Here is a 15,978-nt window from a genome sequence, read left to right on the forward strand (position 1 = left end):
AGGCTGGCCTTGAACTTACGATCTTCCTTCCACAGACTCCCAAGTAGCTGGGATTACATGCCTACCCCACCAGGCTCAGCTGGAATTGTCTACTTCTTGCCTTTAAGCAGTCATCTCTTGGATGGCTGATGCCTGTCTTGAGATCATATTTCGGTTATCATTGTAGCTTCTCTGCCTCCCATAGTACTGACAACACTGAGTAAATACGTCTGAGTAGAAGTCCGCGCCTTAAATTACCCAGGAGAAGACTGAGAGTACTTCCTAAATGCTGTTCTCTGGCAGCTACCAAAGTGGGTTTAATCATTGCCTGGCTTGTTAGCTAATATCTAACCTTACTGGCCATATGTCTCAGGGTGATCAGATAACTTGGAGCATTAAATAAATAATGTGAAAAATTAAACAGGGCTGAGGTCGCAGCTGAGGGATACAGTGCTTGTCTAGTCTATGGGGAAGCTTCTATCCCTAGTACCTAAAATGCCACCAACAGCAACAAAAACATGTGTTTTATAAATACTTCCATCTAGGTCAGACATGGTGGTATCTATGGTCCCAGCTACTGGAGAGGCTGAGGCAGTAGGATTGCTTAAACCCAGGAGTTTGATATGAGCCTTAGCAGCATTGTGAGACTTTATCTCTAAAAATAAGACTAGTACCAGGCACTGATGGCACATGCCTTTAATCCCAGCACCCAGGAGGCAGAGGCAAAGGAGGCAGAGGCAGAGGTATCTCTGAGTTTGAGGCCAGCCTGGTCAACAGAGTGAGTTTCAGGACAGCCAGGGCTATACAGAGAAACTGTCTTAAAAACCAAAACAAACAAATATAAAAAACAACAATAACAATGAAAAGAAACAACCCTATCAAATGTAATGGCTAATCCTTTCAGATGATTCCCACTCGGCTGGGCCTTGGACACTGAGCCTTCTGCTTGCTGCCTGTGCTGCTGGCAGAAGGGCAACGGGAATCTCCAAAGCTCCCTGTCCCTCTTTGGAAGTGAGCCTTTCCAGAGCTCTAGGACAGCCCTGACCACTCTGCTCCCTCAGGTAAGAAAGGCCTCAGCCCAGGGCTGAGTACCTTATAAGGTGGAAACTGCCAAGGACAGGGAGCATGTGTGTCACAGCCCTAGCAGGCCAGGGGCAGGCAGAGTGGAAATGCCTGCTGGATGAATAAATGAACAGCAGAAGGCACAGGATGTTATCATCATCATCATCATCGTCGGCGTCGGCGTAGTCATCATAGTAGTAGTGGTACAGATAATACTACTGCTAACACTACTGCTAATGATGCTGAGATGCGGTGACCATGAATCCTAGGAGTCTCTGATGTAAGAGAGAGCCACTGTGCTAGCTCAGTAGAGCTGTGTCTGGTACCATTTGGTGAAGCTGTGATCCCTGGCACGTGGACAGACACTGGGGCCCTCAGGGGCCATCAGAGGACATGGGCATTGCAGCCTGTCCACAGGGAGGGGAGTCCCAGCACCCTGGCACAAGAGAAGATAACTTACCAGCAGGTGTTTTTCCTCAAACTTGGCGACCTTGAGCTTGCCCTGCTCCTGGTTTTCCTGGATGGCCTCCTGTATGCACTCATTGAAAGTGTCTAACTCAATCTTTCGCTTCTCCTGCTGCTTCAGGCCATACTCGAAAATGTTCAGGCAGATGATGACAAATTTGTCTTTGTAGGTAAGTGGCTGTTAAGGAAGCTTAGGGCTCAAGAGCAGGCTACTGGGACTATGACAAGAATGTTGAAAATTGCTTGCAGAACATGCCACGTGAACATGATGGAGGCTACAGATGGTCCTTTTGACAGAAGAAACCGAGCAGCCAGGGAGCCAGGCTTTGCAATTTGGGACATAAGTGGTGGTTATGCCATGCCTACCTGCAGCCTAAGGAACTCAGGAACAGGCCCTCGAAGAGAGTTTCAGAGGAATGGGGTCCAGGGAAGAGCTAGAAGCAGCCTAGTTAGGACAGTGAGTTATAGTTACTCCCCCCCACCCCAATCTCTGGTGTGGTACCCAGAAGGCTCCACCGAGCTGAGAGAGGAACTAGGTGGTCCAGGTTCAAGTCATGGCTCTGATGCTGCTTCTGGGACCCACCCTAGCAAGCGACCTCTCTGGGCCTCAGTCTCCTTACCACAGTTTAAAGGCATGGAGGAAGCCACCACCTTTAACCCTAGAATTTGGGGAGCATAGGCAGGGGATCTCTGTGAGTAAGTTCCAAGCTAGCCAGGGTTACAACAGTGAGACTTTGTTTCAAACAAAACCAAAGACTCCTTGGGGAGATTCCTGGGGTGCAGGCAGGCAAAACCTACAGGATCTTGGGGGAACTTGTGGGGGTGTGCTCAGGAGATAGATGGCTTTCTACAGCTTCACAGGGCTTAAGTTAAGAGCACAGGTCCCTGAGGAAGAGAGGGGTGACTAACGAGGCAGAAGCCCTATCTCACTCTCTTCCCAGTGTTTAGGTTCTGGGTAGACGTCCCCTGAGAGAGTTGTCAGTTTCAATGCAGCCCCTGATGTCTAGCTCTGCCTTTAGGAGTTCACCAGAGCTGGGAGGGCCATGGATGGAGTCTCTAACGGGAGCTGTCTATGGCAGGAGCCACCATAGGGTCAGCCAGCCACATACTCTTATATCCCCAACCCAGGAAAAGTACCTGTGAGACAGGAAAAGGACCAGCTGCACCCCATGACTGCTGATGGCACTGTGACATTCCACAGTGCCACAACTTCTTTCCTGGGGAACCCTGACCTTTCCCAAACTGCAATTCTAGTTTCACATCTTATTCCCAAGTAACATTGCCTTTATTAGAGATTTGTCACTGCATTTTTTTTTTCCTGGCATCTGATGCCAGTGTTGGTGGCCCCATGGACCTATCTGGGACTGGCTGTCACAACTCCAAGCCCCTCAACTCCAGAAGGCTGTCATGGAGGTACAACAACCCCCCCCATACTCATATCTCCTGTTTACCACCGAAGCCTGTGGCTTGGTTGCCATGACCACTGCCACCATGTATGACAAGTGCAGACTACATCCTTGGGCTCTGACCCATTAGGGGACAAATGCAAGCTCTTAAGCCTCACAGATGAGTGATCCTGTACAACCTACTTAACCTCCGTGTGACTAATGGCAGCCACCTGGTGGGGTGCTTAAGGGACTGTCGGCCAAGAGCAGTAATGTAGCCAGTGGTGATTTTTGATGTAGAAACACATTCCCTACTTCCACTCCAGAAAACCCAACTTCCCAGGAAAGGCAGACCCAGCCAGCAGCTGTCACTCAATGTGCCTTCAGAAATCTAGAGAGCACTATTCCACGAAACCAAGCTGGTCTGGCTGGAATGGCCTTTTGCATACACGTAGCAAGAGAGATTTAACTACCAGGGTCTCACATGAATGATGGGAAAACTGAGGTACGGAGTAAAAAGAACTTGCCCAAGGCAAGCTGGTCTACTTGGGCCAGGCCTGCACCCAAAGAGGTAGCGGTGACGCAGACAGGATATGCCTCAAGGAGCTCCCCGACACCAGGCAGGAAGGACAGCTTGTTGCCCTCCGCATCCTCGGAATACATGCTGTCGAACAGAAAGGATCCATCCAGGTTCTCAATGAACGCCATCTGTGGATTCAAATACCCAGACATGCTGACCCAGAGCCAGGCTCCTTGAGGGTTGAGGCAGCCAAGGATTCCTGAGGGGAACATTGCACCTGAGCTACAGCCCTGCCTCTCAGGAAGGCAAGTGTGTGTGTGTTCCAGGCACAGGGGGGACATGTGTGGAGGTGCAGAAGATAGAGCTGCGGGCTGTTTCCAAGAAGTGGCCTGCAGCTCTGGCTGGCTGCATGGGGGGTGGGGAGAGGAGGTGGCAGGGTAGCCAGCAGGGCATAGCCACAAACTGAGGGCTACAGAGGACTGAAGACCAAACTGTTACTGCAGGGGATGGGAAACAGCTTGAGGGTCTTAACCAAGTGTTCTGAGGAAGGTCTCTTTAGGCGTGGGGTAGGGAATGGGCAGTGGGCTGAGAGGGAGCTGCCTCTGCAGGCTGTGATAGGAGCCGAGCAAGGCCGGGAGTAGTGTCAGGGCCTGCGGCTGCTTCACAGGTTTTGGGAGTGTGGGGATCCCCGTGGAGCTTTGTTTAACGTGACCAGGGCGCTCTCACGGTGCTTCCGTGTCTGGGGCAGGCCCGCTGTCCGTGGGGTACCTTGTGCTCCGCCAGCTTCTCCCGCCTGGCCTTCTCGGTCTCCAGCTGGAACTGCATCTGTGCCTCCCGGTGCCTCAGCTCGTCAATGCTGTACTGATGCTTCAACTTCGCCATCTCTTTCTGACCCGGGAACAGAAATGGCGCAGTTACCGGAGGGGGTCTAGGACCTCCAGCCGCACAGCCCTGGGCCTCCCAAGCCTGGCCAGTGTGTTGGAGGGTATGGTTCAAAAAAGCCGGGAGTGGCACGAAGCCCTGGAGATGAGAATGCCTAAGTATTTCCAGGCAACCTAGGCCTAGGGGAATCACAGAACCGGAGATGCCCCGGAAGCCTGCCCTGAAGCAGCCTGAAGTGGCCTTGGTATGCTGTAAGGAGCAGCGGGGGTTGCCTCTGAGTTCTGCGGCACCAGTGTGAGGTCAGGCAGTGCAGCTGGAGGGGGGTTCTAGCAGCTGCCTGGCAGACTTCTGCTTTTCGGATTTTTTTATTTTTCTTTTTCAAAACAGGGTTTCTCTAAGTAACCTTAGGTGTCCTGGACTTACTTTGTGGACTAGGCTGACCTCAAACTCACAGTGATCTGCCTGCCTCTGCCTCCCTGAGTGCTGGGATTAAAGGTGTGAGCCACCACGCCCGGCTTTTTCCGAACTTTTGCTCATTATTCATTTTGAATCATGGAAGGACATGCAGGCCTTGGGTGCTATTGCCCTTGATGGGAATTTCTGGGTATCCGGGAGATTGTGCCTAGCACTGAAGATGCTAGGCTGACCTGTTATCCTTTTCCAGTGCTAAGAATATAACGTGAGTCCAGGACAGCCAAGGACAGAGAAACCTTGTGTTGGGGGAAAAATGATAAATAGTTTCATTAAATGAATTTTGACTTGGGATTAGGACAGAATTACCAAAAATTCTTTTAGGATTGTATTATTATTTTATATGTATGATGTATATGTGTGTGGAAACATGTACCAAGGAGCAAAGGTAGGTCAGAGGACAATGTTTCAGAGTCATTTCTCTCCTTCCAGGCTTAAGCAGCTTCTGAAGCTTGAACTCAAGTTTCCAGGCTTATACAGCAAGCACCTTGAACCCACTGAACCATTCTGCTGACCCCTCAACAATTTCTGAAATGGCCCTGAACACAATTCTGCCATTTTGTGCTATGTATTTAGTCAAAGCAGTTCTAATCATTGAGAATTAGAAAATCAAAATATTGATCAACTCGTAAAACCATTGAAGACACTCTGCATCTTGCAGTTTATATATCTAGCCAAGATTTATGTTTGTTCAAGACACGGTCTCTAAGGTCTCTCTGTGTAGATCTGGCTGGCCTGGTACGTACGATACAAACCAGGCTGGCCTCGAAGTCACAGAAATCTGCCTGCTTCTGTCTCCTGAGTGCTGGGAATTAAAGGTGTGCGCCACTCCCCCCCACCCCCGACTACCACCCACCTACTTCTCTTTCTTCATTTCATTTATTGTGTATGAATATTTTGCCTGTGTGCACCATGTGTGTGCCTGCTGTGGAGGTCAGAAGGGAGTGTCAGATTCTCTGGACCTGGAGGGGAGATCCAGCCAGAGATGGCTATGAGCTGCCATGTAGGTGCTGGGAACTGAATCAAGGTCCAGCAACTGCTCTTAACCACTGAGTCATTTCTCCAGTCCTGCCCCCAATAATATCTAATTAAAAAATTGGAGATTTATTTATTCTTATTTGTGCAGATGTCTGCATGTATGTCTGTGAACTAAATGCATGCAGTGGCTGTAGAGGCCAAAAAAGGATGGTGGATCTCCTGAATCACAGAGGGTTGTCAGCCACAGTGTAGGGACAAACCTGGGTCCCCTGAGAGAGTAGTCTCTGTTCTTACCTGCTGAGCCATCTCTCTAGATTCACCAAGATTTAATTTATATGCAAAGACAGTTACCTTCATCTCATTAGTATACGTGTGTGTGTGTGTGTGTGTGTGTGTGTGCGCGCTAGGCATTGTATACTTGGGAAACTAAGGCAGAAGACTCAGGAGTTCAAGGTTATTCTGGCTATGTAGGAGTTCGGCCTGGGTTGCATGAGACTGTGGTCTCAAAAATACAACCAAAACCCAGAGAACAAGAGAAATACTCAGGTTCATACTGTCATAGGAAAGCCTGCTGCCAGTAGGGGTGGGGAAGCAGCTCTCTAACTCTTTTTATTTCTATGAACAGCACAAAACTAGACTTTGGAAACCAGCCTATCCCCCAGGGCAGGGCTTTCTGTATAAGCTGCAGAGGATCACGGCAAACACTGGGGCTAGCCCTCATCTGTGTTCATATAGGTTCCTGGGTTCCTCCTGAATCCCTCAGTGTGCCACATATAGGTTCCTCTTTCTCAGAAAGGCACCAGCTTCCTGCAGGAAGAACCAGGCAGATCAGCAGCCTTTGGGTTTCCAGGCACTAAAGTCCTGCTATTAAAGGCCATACACATTGAACCATATGCACAGAGGGAGGAGCAGGAGAAAGGGACTCACTTGTGGCCAGGGAGAGGGGAACCCCCCTCCCCGCCCCCCCCACTACAGGTGGCCCAGCATGGGGCTGAAAGACGGACTTCTTGGAGCCAACTCCCAAATTAACCATAAGCATAACGGAGACTCTGGGTGAGGCGTTTCCCTTCTGTGCCTGTTGATGTGTGCATCCAGTAAGATGGGGATGAGAGCAGGGCCCTCCCAGCTTGTGTGATAATACTTAGGGGATCGCTACAGAGCAGCTCCCAGGTGTATGCAGGCTTGGGTTATTAGGTCTGGCCCTGCCACCAGCTCACGATCTGGGCAAATTACTGTTCACCTCCCTGTACTCTCCTTAAAGTCTTCATCTGGATAGCAGACAATAGCTGTCTGGTAGGCCCGGGTGGTGTGTAGAAGGGGCCTGAGCCCAGAAACCTGCAGGAGATAAGCCTCAGGAAGCCACTGCTGAGATGGCTGTGCATAGGTGGGGAAGGGGCTCAGCCCAGAAACCATCTTCTCTTAGCCATGGGTGGGGCGATGCCCTCACTGTCTCATGAGACCCTGGGCCCTAAAGACTGTATAGCTGAACTGGGAATAGATCCGGGACACTTGCCGTCTGTTCATCAATGCGCCGGAAGTCCAGGTACACAAGGTCAGGAAGATAGGCATAGATGAACATCTTATACTCCTCTGCCTCAGCAATGCTGTTCCCAGAGAGGCTGAGTGACCGCAGGCACGGGAACCGGCGCAGGTAGATGAGCTGGGGAGTGGGAAGCAAGAGGGGCTTTCTTGCTGCAAAGAACTGGAGCCACACGCAGCAGCTTCTTGCGTCTACACCCTTCCCAAATCCACAGCCCGGCCAAGGCACCTTCCACACAGACAGGTGAAGGACTGTGGCTTCTGAGCCAGACTTCAGTCCTGAGAGCAGCCGCAAGCTTTCAGAAGAATCAGGAGAGCTCAAATCCTAGCTGTGGGATTTTGGACAGATGATCAGCCTAGTCTGTGAGCCTTGACTTCCTCCTCTACAAAATGGGCAGAACGACATGGTGTGTCACCAGTGTCATAAAGACCAAACAAGAGGAGCTCTGAAAGGCAGTCAGCAGCATGCACAACACCCACCGAAGGGCGAGTGTCCCGCTAAGTGGCGCTGGATTGCTGGCTCACCTTTCATTCACTGGACAACAGCATACAGAGCATTTCACTGAGTGCGGTTCAGTCTTCGTATGCTTTGGTTTTAGTAAAATGGGGAGATCAACCATTTGGGGGGTGCTTGCATATCAGCATCATTGGAACACAGGCATTGCACTGTGCGCTAGACAGGAAAGTGTTCTCATGGCCTCCGTATCAGCTCCTGCCTCCAGGTTCCTGCCTCGAGTTCCTGCCCTGACTTCCTTTCGGTAATGGACTGTGATGTGGAAGTATAAGCAGATAAACCCTTTCTCCCCGAGTTGCTGTTGGTCATGGTGCCTAATCGCAGCAGGAGAAACCCTCACTCAGACACCAGCTGTGGAAGAACATGGAGAGTACATTCCAAGAATCCGAAGGCCCCGAGGCAGCAGGCGGCTCGGCACAGCCACCAACAGGACTGAGCCAAGGTTGCTGCAGAGTAGTGGTGAGGGGACAGGTGGAAGGACATGAGACACATGGGGAGGCAGTATCAGAGGTTGGTTCCTGGAAGATCACGTGGACTTTCAGTAAGAATTTAGATGTGTTCTAAGAAGAGCAGGAGCCACTGGAGTCTTGTAGATGGAGGAAGACAGTATTTGGTTTACTTTCCAAAAGATCTTTCAAGAGCCCTCTTTACATCTTTTAGCCACAGACAGAATGTGTCATAGCAGGTAAGAGAGAGGCTGCCCCTTCACTGTGGGATGGTGGTGGTGGATCTGTAAATAGTTCCGGTTCACAGGAGAAGTTTGGCAAAGATGCCCAGTGCCCTCTGATTTAGGAGCCTCACCCCAGGAGTTTGCCTGACAGGTGGGCTGGTGCAGATGAAGAGAGCCCTGTTTTACTCTACCCTGCTCCTTGACGCAAGCCTCGCCCTGCATGCAATGGCACCGGCTGGAAACAACCTTGACTGCCGCCCTAGAGAACGGGGGCCACATGATGGAGTGATCCAGCAGAGGGCGGCCCCCCTCTCTGTCATGCCAGTGATCACACTAGGTGCTGACCTGGAAAAGAGAGGGGTCCGTTGAGGCAGGTGCCTGGAGGACAGCTGGACCAATGGGACAGTCACACGTGTTTAAACACAGGATGTGTGGAAGAGTACTCATGGAACTTAGAAGAAGCTTACATGCTGGGGAGAGGAAATAAAGCTGAGACTTCTGTGAACTAAGTTAGGATTGCAATCAGCCGCTACTAAAATAAGCCAAACAAATAAGTTACGAGACAGTGTGTAGTTAGATGCCAAAGGAATAGGAAAGACTCAGGGCAAAGACACTTAGCTTTGAAGCCAATGCCTAAAGGGTTGTCAGTCAGGCTTCTCTGGGTCAAGTCACAAAGAGGACTATTGCCTGGTTAAATGAAGAAGATTCAAGGTCCCTAAGGTCTCCAGAATATAGATGGCCTGGGCTCACTTGGCTTAGATTTCGCAGATCTCCTGCAGGTTCTTTTCTGTGGGCTCTTTTTCTCTGGAGAGAGGCTATATGCATATGTAAAGTATTGACAAAGAGCTTGGTACCTAGCACCCCACTGGAGAGGGCAATGGGGCTTCATTCCTGCCCAGGAGGCTTTGGCTGGGAGTGGGGCATCCTGATACAGCCTCCATAACCTCTCCATCCTTCTCTGTCTAGGCCTGGGGAAGGCCTCAGCTCTGTTAAAGTTTCCAGTGTCCACACTGAGATCTAGGGTGCAAGACATGCTAAGGCAGAAACTGATGCTAAATGTTCAACACAATGATTCAAGATTGGAAGTTAGGTCAGTGGTATAGCATGGACCTTGCATGTACAAAGACCAAGATTACAACCCTAGCAGTGCTAAAATACAAATGAATTTTTAAAAAGAAAGAAGAGAGGGGGAAAAAAAGAAAGGTGAAAAATCCTTGTCATATATAAACAAGGATAGCCAGCCCTGAGGAAATGCTAAGGATTGCCGGGCCCAGAGGCATGAGGAACCACTATCCCTAAAGTCCTATTGATAAGCTTCCTCTTTGCTACCTCACTGATCACACCACTAAGTGCCCTTGTTCACGGCAGATGCTTTGCTTTTCTGGCTTCAGCTGAGATAGACTTTTCCTGACAGCACTTCGCCTTGTCATCTTCTGTTGTCAGCAAGGTCTCCACAGCCCCAGAGGCCTACCTACAGACTGGGAAGGAGCTAATCTCCATGGAGTGATCCTAGCCTAGCTTCTGGGGGACAGAAATGAAGCTCAGTGGGTCAGGTGGGCTCCAGAAGTTAGGGAGTCATTTCTGGAAGGCTTTTTGGATATTCCTGAAGCCCAGTAGAGTCAAGTCCCCATCACCCCAAAGCACCAACATCAGCAGCACTCAAGGCTGGTGTTCCCTTTCCCCACTGGCTCACTCTAGCTTCCAGAAGTCTCCTCCCACGCAAATCACTTGCCTAAGCCCCTGGCTGAGCTTTTCTGGAAGCCAGCGTTCTGTTTCTTTCAGGCAGGGCCTTTTAGGTTGTACTACTCTCAATTAATGATCCACATGACCCCCTCAAGTCTACTCTGTGGTTCATTGCCTTCCTGGTTGTGTCAGAGCACCTCCATGCTGACACTTCTCTAGATGCTCCTGACTGTAACAAGATCTCAGCTCCCAGGTTGCCAGCAGACCCTTGACTTCCATGCACGCCTCCCTAGCTTCTGTTCTCCCAGTTCCTAAGAAGCATCCTTCTTTGGCTGAATGGAAGGTCACCTGTCTCTGTCTTTGTCTCTCTGTCTCTCTCAGCGCTGCCCCTGGTTTTTCAAGACATGGTTTCTCTGTGTAGCATTGGCTGCCCTGGAACTATAGACCAGGCTGGCCTCTGCTTCAGAGGTCCATCTGCCTCTGCCTCAGAGTGCTGGGATTTAGGGCTTGCGCCACCACCACCAAGTTGGCCCTCATATCTTTCAAGGAGCTGTCTTCAGATTGACTCTCATCCCTGACCTTCTCTCAGCAAAGGTATCAGCTACAACAGGCCTCTGTGTGTTAAGAAACTGCTCCAAAGCTGAGTGCACGCACACCTGTGATCCAGCATTTGGGTGGCAGAGGCTGGAAGAAGATGCTTTTCAGGTTTACAGTGGAGTACACAGACAAGGGAGAGAAGGAGAGGGGGAAAGGGGGGGGGGGGAGAGAGAGAGAGAGAGAGAGAGAGAGAGAGAGAGAGAGAACCACCTGCTGCGGCACCAAGCACTTTGCGCACCACCTCCCCTGGAGCTTGGGCTGGCGAGTTAACTCCACCTCTCTATCCAACAGGTGAGAAGACTGAGCCGTGGAAAGCTGGGGGCTCACTTGGGCTTAGATCTTTGTGTCTGATATGTAAAGTGAACTTCAGAGCCTATATTGCCTTAGGGTTTGGCTTTGATAAATAGACTTAAGTGTGGGCAATAACTTGGTGCCTTGACTCACTCATTCTGTTTATGTGGAGCCATTTTGGTGCACAGTTGGCACAGCTGGGACTGGAGCCAGACCAATTGATTAATATATGTGGAACTGGGGTCCTGAAAGGCATTAGACTGCTCTGGACTGCAGGCTAAGCTGAAGAAGCTACAGGGTCACCTCTGACACAGCAGAGTAGTTGTTACCAGAGCCTCAGGGTGTGTGCCATCACGTGTATCTTCCTACTGTGAGCCCACTGTGGTGTGCTCTGGGAGTAGCCCACCTCCCAACAATGACTGCTGTCATATTTGATACATTTTAGCACCTAGATTGTCTTCCTACCATCGGCAAGGTTTGTTACTGTGATTTGGGACAGTAACTTTACGTCTGTCCTGTTACGTCTGTCTTGATGATGTGGGTATGAGTGGTTACCCCCAAAGGGACCATACATTGCCAACTCTTTCTCACTAAGCATAGAACAAACGCCCCATGTCCGGTAGGTCCTTCACTTCAGCAAAGCGGTAGGTCCTTCACTTCAGCAAAGAGTTGTCACATGAGCATGAGATTCAGGGCAGTGGCTAGAGAGATGGCTCAAAGGTTAAGAGCACTGACTCTTCTTCCAAAGGTCCTGAGTTCAGTTCCCAGCAACCACATGGTGGCTCATAACCATTTATGATGAAATCTGGTGCCCTCTTCTGGCTTTCAGGCACACCTGCAGGCAGAATACTGTACATATAATAAAAACAAATCTTTTGAGAGAGAGAGAAACACTCAGGGCAGGAATGGGACCACAGCTGAGGCCACAGGGATGGTTTTGTTAGATTAAGCATGGTCTTTCAGTATTTTCAAATCCCTTGTGTAGTAATTTGGATGTTTGATTTTTTTTCTAGAAAAAGAGTATACTATGCGTACCACCACAGACCTTTGTTCTGGTAGAGCCCAAGGCCCTGTGGTATGTGTGGCATAGGTCTCCAGGCCTGGTACTCACATTCATCATGTTGCTAATCTGATTGTTGCCCAGTGATAGCACCTGCAGCTTCACCAGGGCATCTAGAGAGTCTATCTTGGAGATCCGGTTGTTGGACAAACTCAGGTCCTCCAGGTTGACCAGGGTATCCAGCCCCTCAATTGTCTCGATGTTGTTGTAGGACAAATCTGAAAAGGAGGAGGATACTCTGAAGGTGTGCTGGCTAGTCTTATGTCAACTTGACACACATACTAGAATTGTCTGAAAGGAGGGAGACTTGAGAAAAGGCCTCCATAAAATCCAGCTGAATTTTCTTAAGTAGTGATTGATGTAGGAGGACCCAGCTCACTGTAGGTGGTTCCATCCTTAGGTTGGTGGTCCCGGGGTCTATAAGAAAGCAGGCTGAACAAACCAGGGGGAATGCCAGGAAGCAGCATCCCTCCATGCCCTCAGCTCCTGCCTCCAGGTTCCTGCCCTGTTTGAGTTCCTGTCGTGCCTTCCTTCAGTGATGGAATACAATGTGGAAGTGTGAGCCCAATCAACCTTTTTGCCCCAACCTTTGCTTTTTGGTCATGGTATTTTGTTGCAGCAAGAGAAACCCTAAGACAGAGGGGCCTGAGGATACACTGCTTGGGTTAGAGGAGGGATGGTCCTGAAACAAAGCCATCAGGGTGCTTAGAGCTCTTGGGGGTGACACTTAGCTGAGTGTCACTTAGCTCATTGTTCACGGATCCCAGGAGCATTAGACGGACAGTTTCCTGCAGCCTCCTGTCTGTCATCACCCAGTTCTGCCAGCTCCCCTCTGACTGGGAAGTCTTTTCAGCCCTGTCGGTTCTGGGGTGAACAGGTTCCCTTGTAGGAGTCATGGCTTTACTCCAAGAGACAAATTGGCTTGCTGGCTTCTGGGTATTGGGTATTACTCAGAACTTGGGCTGTCCTTGGCACCTTACAGATTTCACCTTCTATGGAGACAGGTGATTCGTAACCATGCAGACAGACCCCAGAGACCAGAAACCAGCACTAAAGAGTACTAGGGTAGAGCAAACATGCCCTGAGGCCCACAGTCAGAAGACTCAGTTCTGTCTGCTTCTGCCACCCACAACTCTGTCTGGTTAGTCCGCCTCTTGGAGCCTCAGAAGCTGCCTCTGTGAAGTGGCTCCTTAAGCCCATTAGTGGTGTTACTGTGTCTCCCAATGCTAGCACAGACACAGCTGAGAGCACTTTGCAGACTGAGAGCTCTATTGATGGTCCCTGGAGGCCTGGCAAGATGGAGGTACATGTGTTTTGGGATGAGGTAGGAGTGGGGTTAGCCTAGCTCTGCAGATGCTTGGCTGTGCTTCTCTGAGCTTCATCTCCCTTTTCATCGATGGAGGATGGATAATAACAGCCACTGAGCGTCTCCTAGGACCATTGTGGGGCTAAATAAGATGTCTCAACGGAGCGCTCAGCTTGTCCTCTTTTGTCCTTTAGATGGTCCCCTGTCCTAGAGCAGGTGGAGAAGCACCTAAGAAGCCAAGCTCCCAGTGACCTTGGCAGTGAAGCCAAAAGTATTAGACAGCAGTTGATGAGGAAGCCTATGGCCCTCACTTACCGTGTTGTCACCTTCACTTGTTCATTGTTATGATGGGGATGGTGCGTGAAATGAGCAAATCAAGCACGAGCAGGCTGCCGTCAGCACCTGGCTATGCACTGTGCTCATTATAATGACCAGCTGTCCACCCGTGCCTATGTAAAATGCCAGTCCAGGGCTGCCCCTGTGCCCACCAGCCTGAGAGGCTGGCAGGTGGGTTGGAATAGTCTGTCTGGTATGCAGCAGTACCTCTCTGTCATGCTTTGCTCAGCATAAGCCCCAGGCTTTTAGCAGACTGTCACTTTCTTGCTCCTAACAGACAGAGCATTTCTGCTGTGCCTGGGCTAATGACGGGCTGGCAGCCGAGTGTCGCTGCGATGATTCTGCGGGGAGGTGATGGATGTCCTTGGCAGCGGGCTGCCTTTAACAAAGGCAGACACGGTGCCAGGCCTTACCCAGCCAGACCAGGTGTACGAGGTTTTCCAGGCCTTCGATCCGTTCTATGATGTTGTTGTTCAGCTGCAGCTTCCTCAGGTTCTCAAACTGCCAGAGGTTGTCTATGCGGAGGATATCTGAAACAACCAGAGTGCCCAGATTTGAGCCAGGCTGGGGCCTTGTGCCCGTGTCCTGGAAGACTGGAGTGTACGCGTATGGGCTCCACAACTCTCTGCCTTCCCTAGGGCGCCCAGGGGAGGAGCGCGTGAATGTGGGACCATCAGCGAGCACGGTTATCCAGGGCTGCTGGGAAGGAGCAAGGAGGTCTGATGTGGATGGCTAGGCAGGTGTCTGTGTGGAAGTGACCCGGGCCTGCTCAGAGTAGGAGACTCACTCATACGGCTTAGGGGCTGGGCCTGGGCTCCCAAGGAAACCGGTGACAAGCGGGGGCCAGCATGGTGGGAGGGTCACTCAACTGGTTTTACTTTTGGAGAGTCATTTGGTAACATTTATTGGAACATTTACCATCTGTGCCTTTTGTCCTGCAATTTTCTTCCTTCCATCCTTCCTTTCTTTTTTCTTGAGTTAGGGTCTCACTGTGTAGTCCTAACTGTCCTGTAACTCACTATGTAGACTACCCTGGCTTCAGACTTCAGAGATCCACCCGCCTCAGCCTTCCAAGGGCTGGGATTAAAAGGCATGCATCAACACACCAGCTAGACCTGAAATTTAAAAAAAAAAAAAATCTGTGTCCAGACCCAGTCTAGAAAGATCTCTAGGTATGTGAGAGCAGAAAACAGCAGATGATCAGTTACACAACAGAAAGGTGGAGCCCAGGCAGCTTGGCAGCAGAGAGACTGCAGTCATGGGGACCAGGCAGCTTGGCAGCAGAGAGACTGCAGTCATGGGGACCCGACAGCTTGGCAGCAGAGAGACTGCAGTCATGGGGACCAGGCAGCTTGGCAGCAGAGAGACTGCAGTCATGGGGACCCGCCCGGGCTGTGTAGCCATTCCTTCCCTGCACGTCATATGGCCAGAGTTTGGTTTATGTTACTGGAAGCAGCAATCATTCCGAATAGTACTTAAGTGTAAATAAGCCCATATTGACTATGTTAAGCTTAGAGGTCAGTGGAACAAATTCAATGCCTCCTGGCTTCCCTGTAGCTCTGCTGTTATGTGATCCTTTAAAATATATTTGCTTTTATTCTCATTCCAAACTGAAAAAAAAAAAGTCTTCATTTTTATATGTGTTTTGCTTGCATGTATGTTGTGTGCACCCTATGTGAGCTGTGTGCAGTACCCTGTAGAGGCCAGAAGAGGGTGTCAAATCCCTGGAGCTGGAGTTACAGAGTTGTGAGCCACCTAAGAATTAAACCCAGGTTCTTGGGGAAAAAAAGCCCGTGCTCTTAGCTGCTAAGCTATTGCCTAGCCCCCTGTATAGTCACAGGAGAGGGACGGAACACACACACACACATTATATATCATGTACACACATATACTATATATATACATGTTGTGCATGTGTATCCATACATATATACTGTATATGTGACTCTAAACATATGTGCATACGTGTGTACCTGCACACATGCAATACACACACACAAAGTTTATGTATTTGCATATCCACTCAGGGTACTTTGTGTATATGGCTTAGAGACAGAATGTGTGTGTACATGGTTTATTAGAATGATTACAGGCTGTGGTCCAGCTAGCCTAGCAATGGCTGTCACACTCAGAAGAGGCAAGTGGATCTCTGTGAGTTTGAAGCCAGCCTGGGCTACATAGTGAGATGTTGTTTCAAAAAAGGAGAGAGAAACAAAAAAGAATGGACCAGTGGGTAAGGA

The 15,978-nt window shown here is 50.1% G+C and overlaps 1 protein-coding gene across 1 annotated transcript in view; it reads right to left on the minus strand.

Moving 5' to 3' along the window:
- Window positions 1-15,978, minus strand: part of Drc3 (dynein regulatory complex subunit 3) — a 43,613-nt gene that overhangs the window by 19,404 nt on the left and 8,231 nt on the right. Inside the window, exons 3-8 of the mRNA XM_060363602.1 lie at window positions 14,152-14,268; window positions 12,148-12,314; window positions 7,256-7,402; window positions 4,180-4,299; window positions 3,487-3,599; window positions 1,502-1,676 (exon numbers count right to left, since the gene is read on the minus strand). Coding sequence (XP_060219585.1) covers window positions 1,502-1,676; window positions 3,487-3,599; window positions 4,180-4,299; window positions 7,256-7,402; window positions 12,148-12,314; window positions 14,152-14,268 — 839 coding nt within the window. The remainder of the gene's footprint in view (window positions 1-1,501; window positions 1,677-3,486; window positions 3,600-4,179; window positions 4,300-7,255; window positions 7,403-12,147; window positions 12,315-14,151; window positions 14,269-15,978) is intronic.

Source organism: Meriones unguiculatus, chromosome 11, assembly GCF_030254825.1.
Source record: "Meriones unguiculatus strain TT.TT164.6M chromosome 11, Bangor_MerUng_6.1, whole genome shotgun sequence".
NCBI lineage: Eukaryota > Metazoa > Chordata > Mammalia > Rodentia > Muridae > Meriones > Meriones unguiculatus.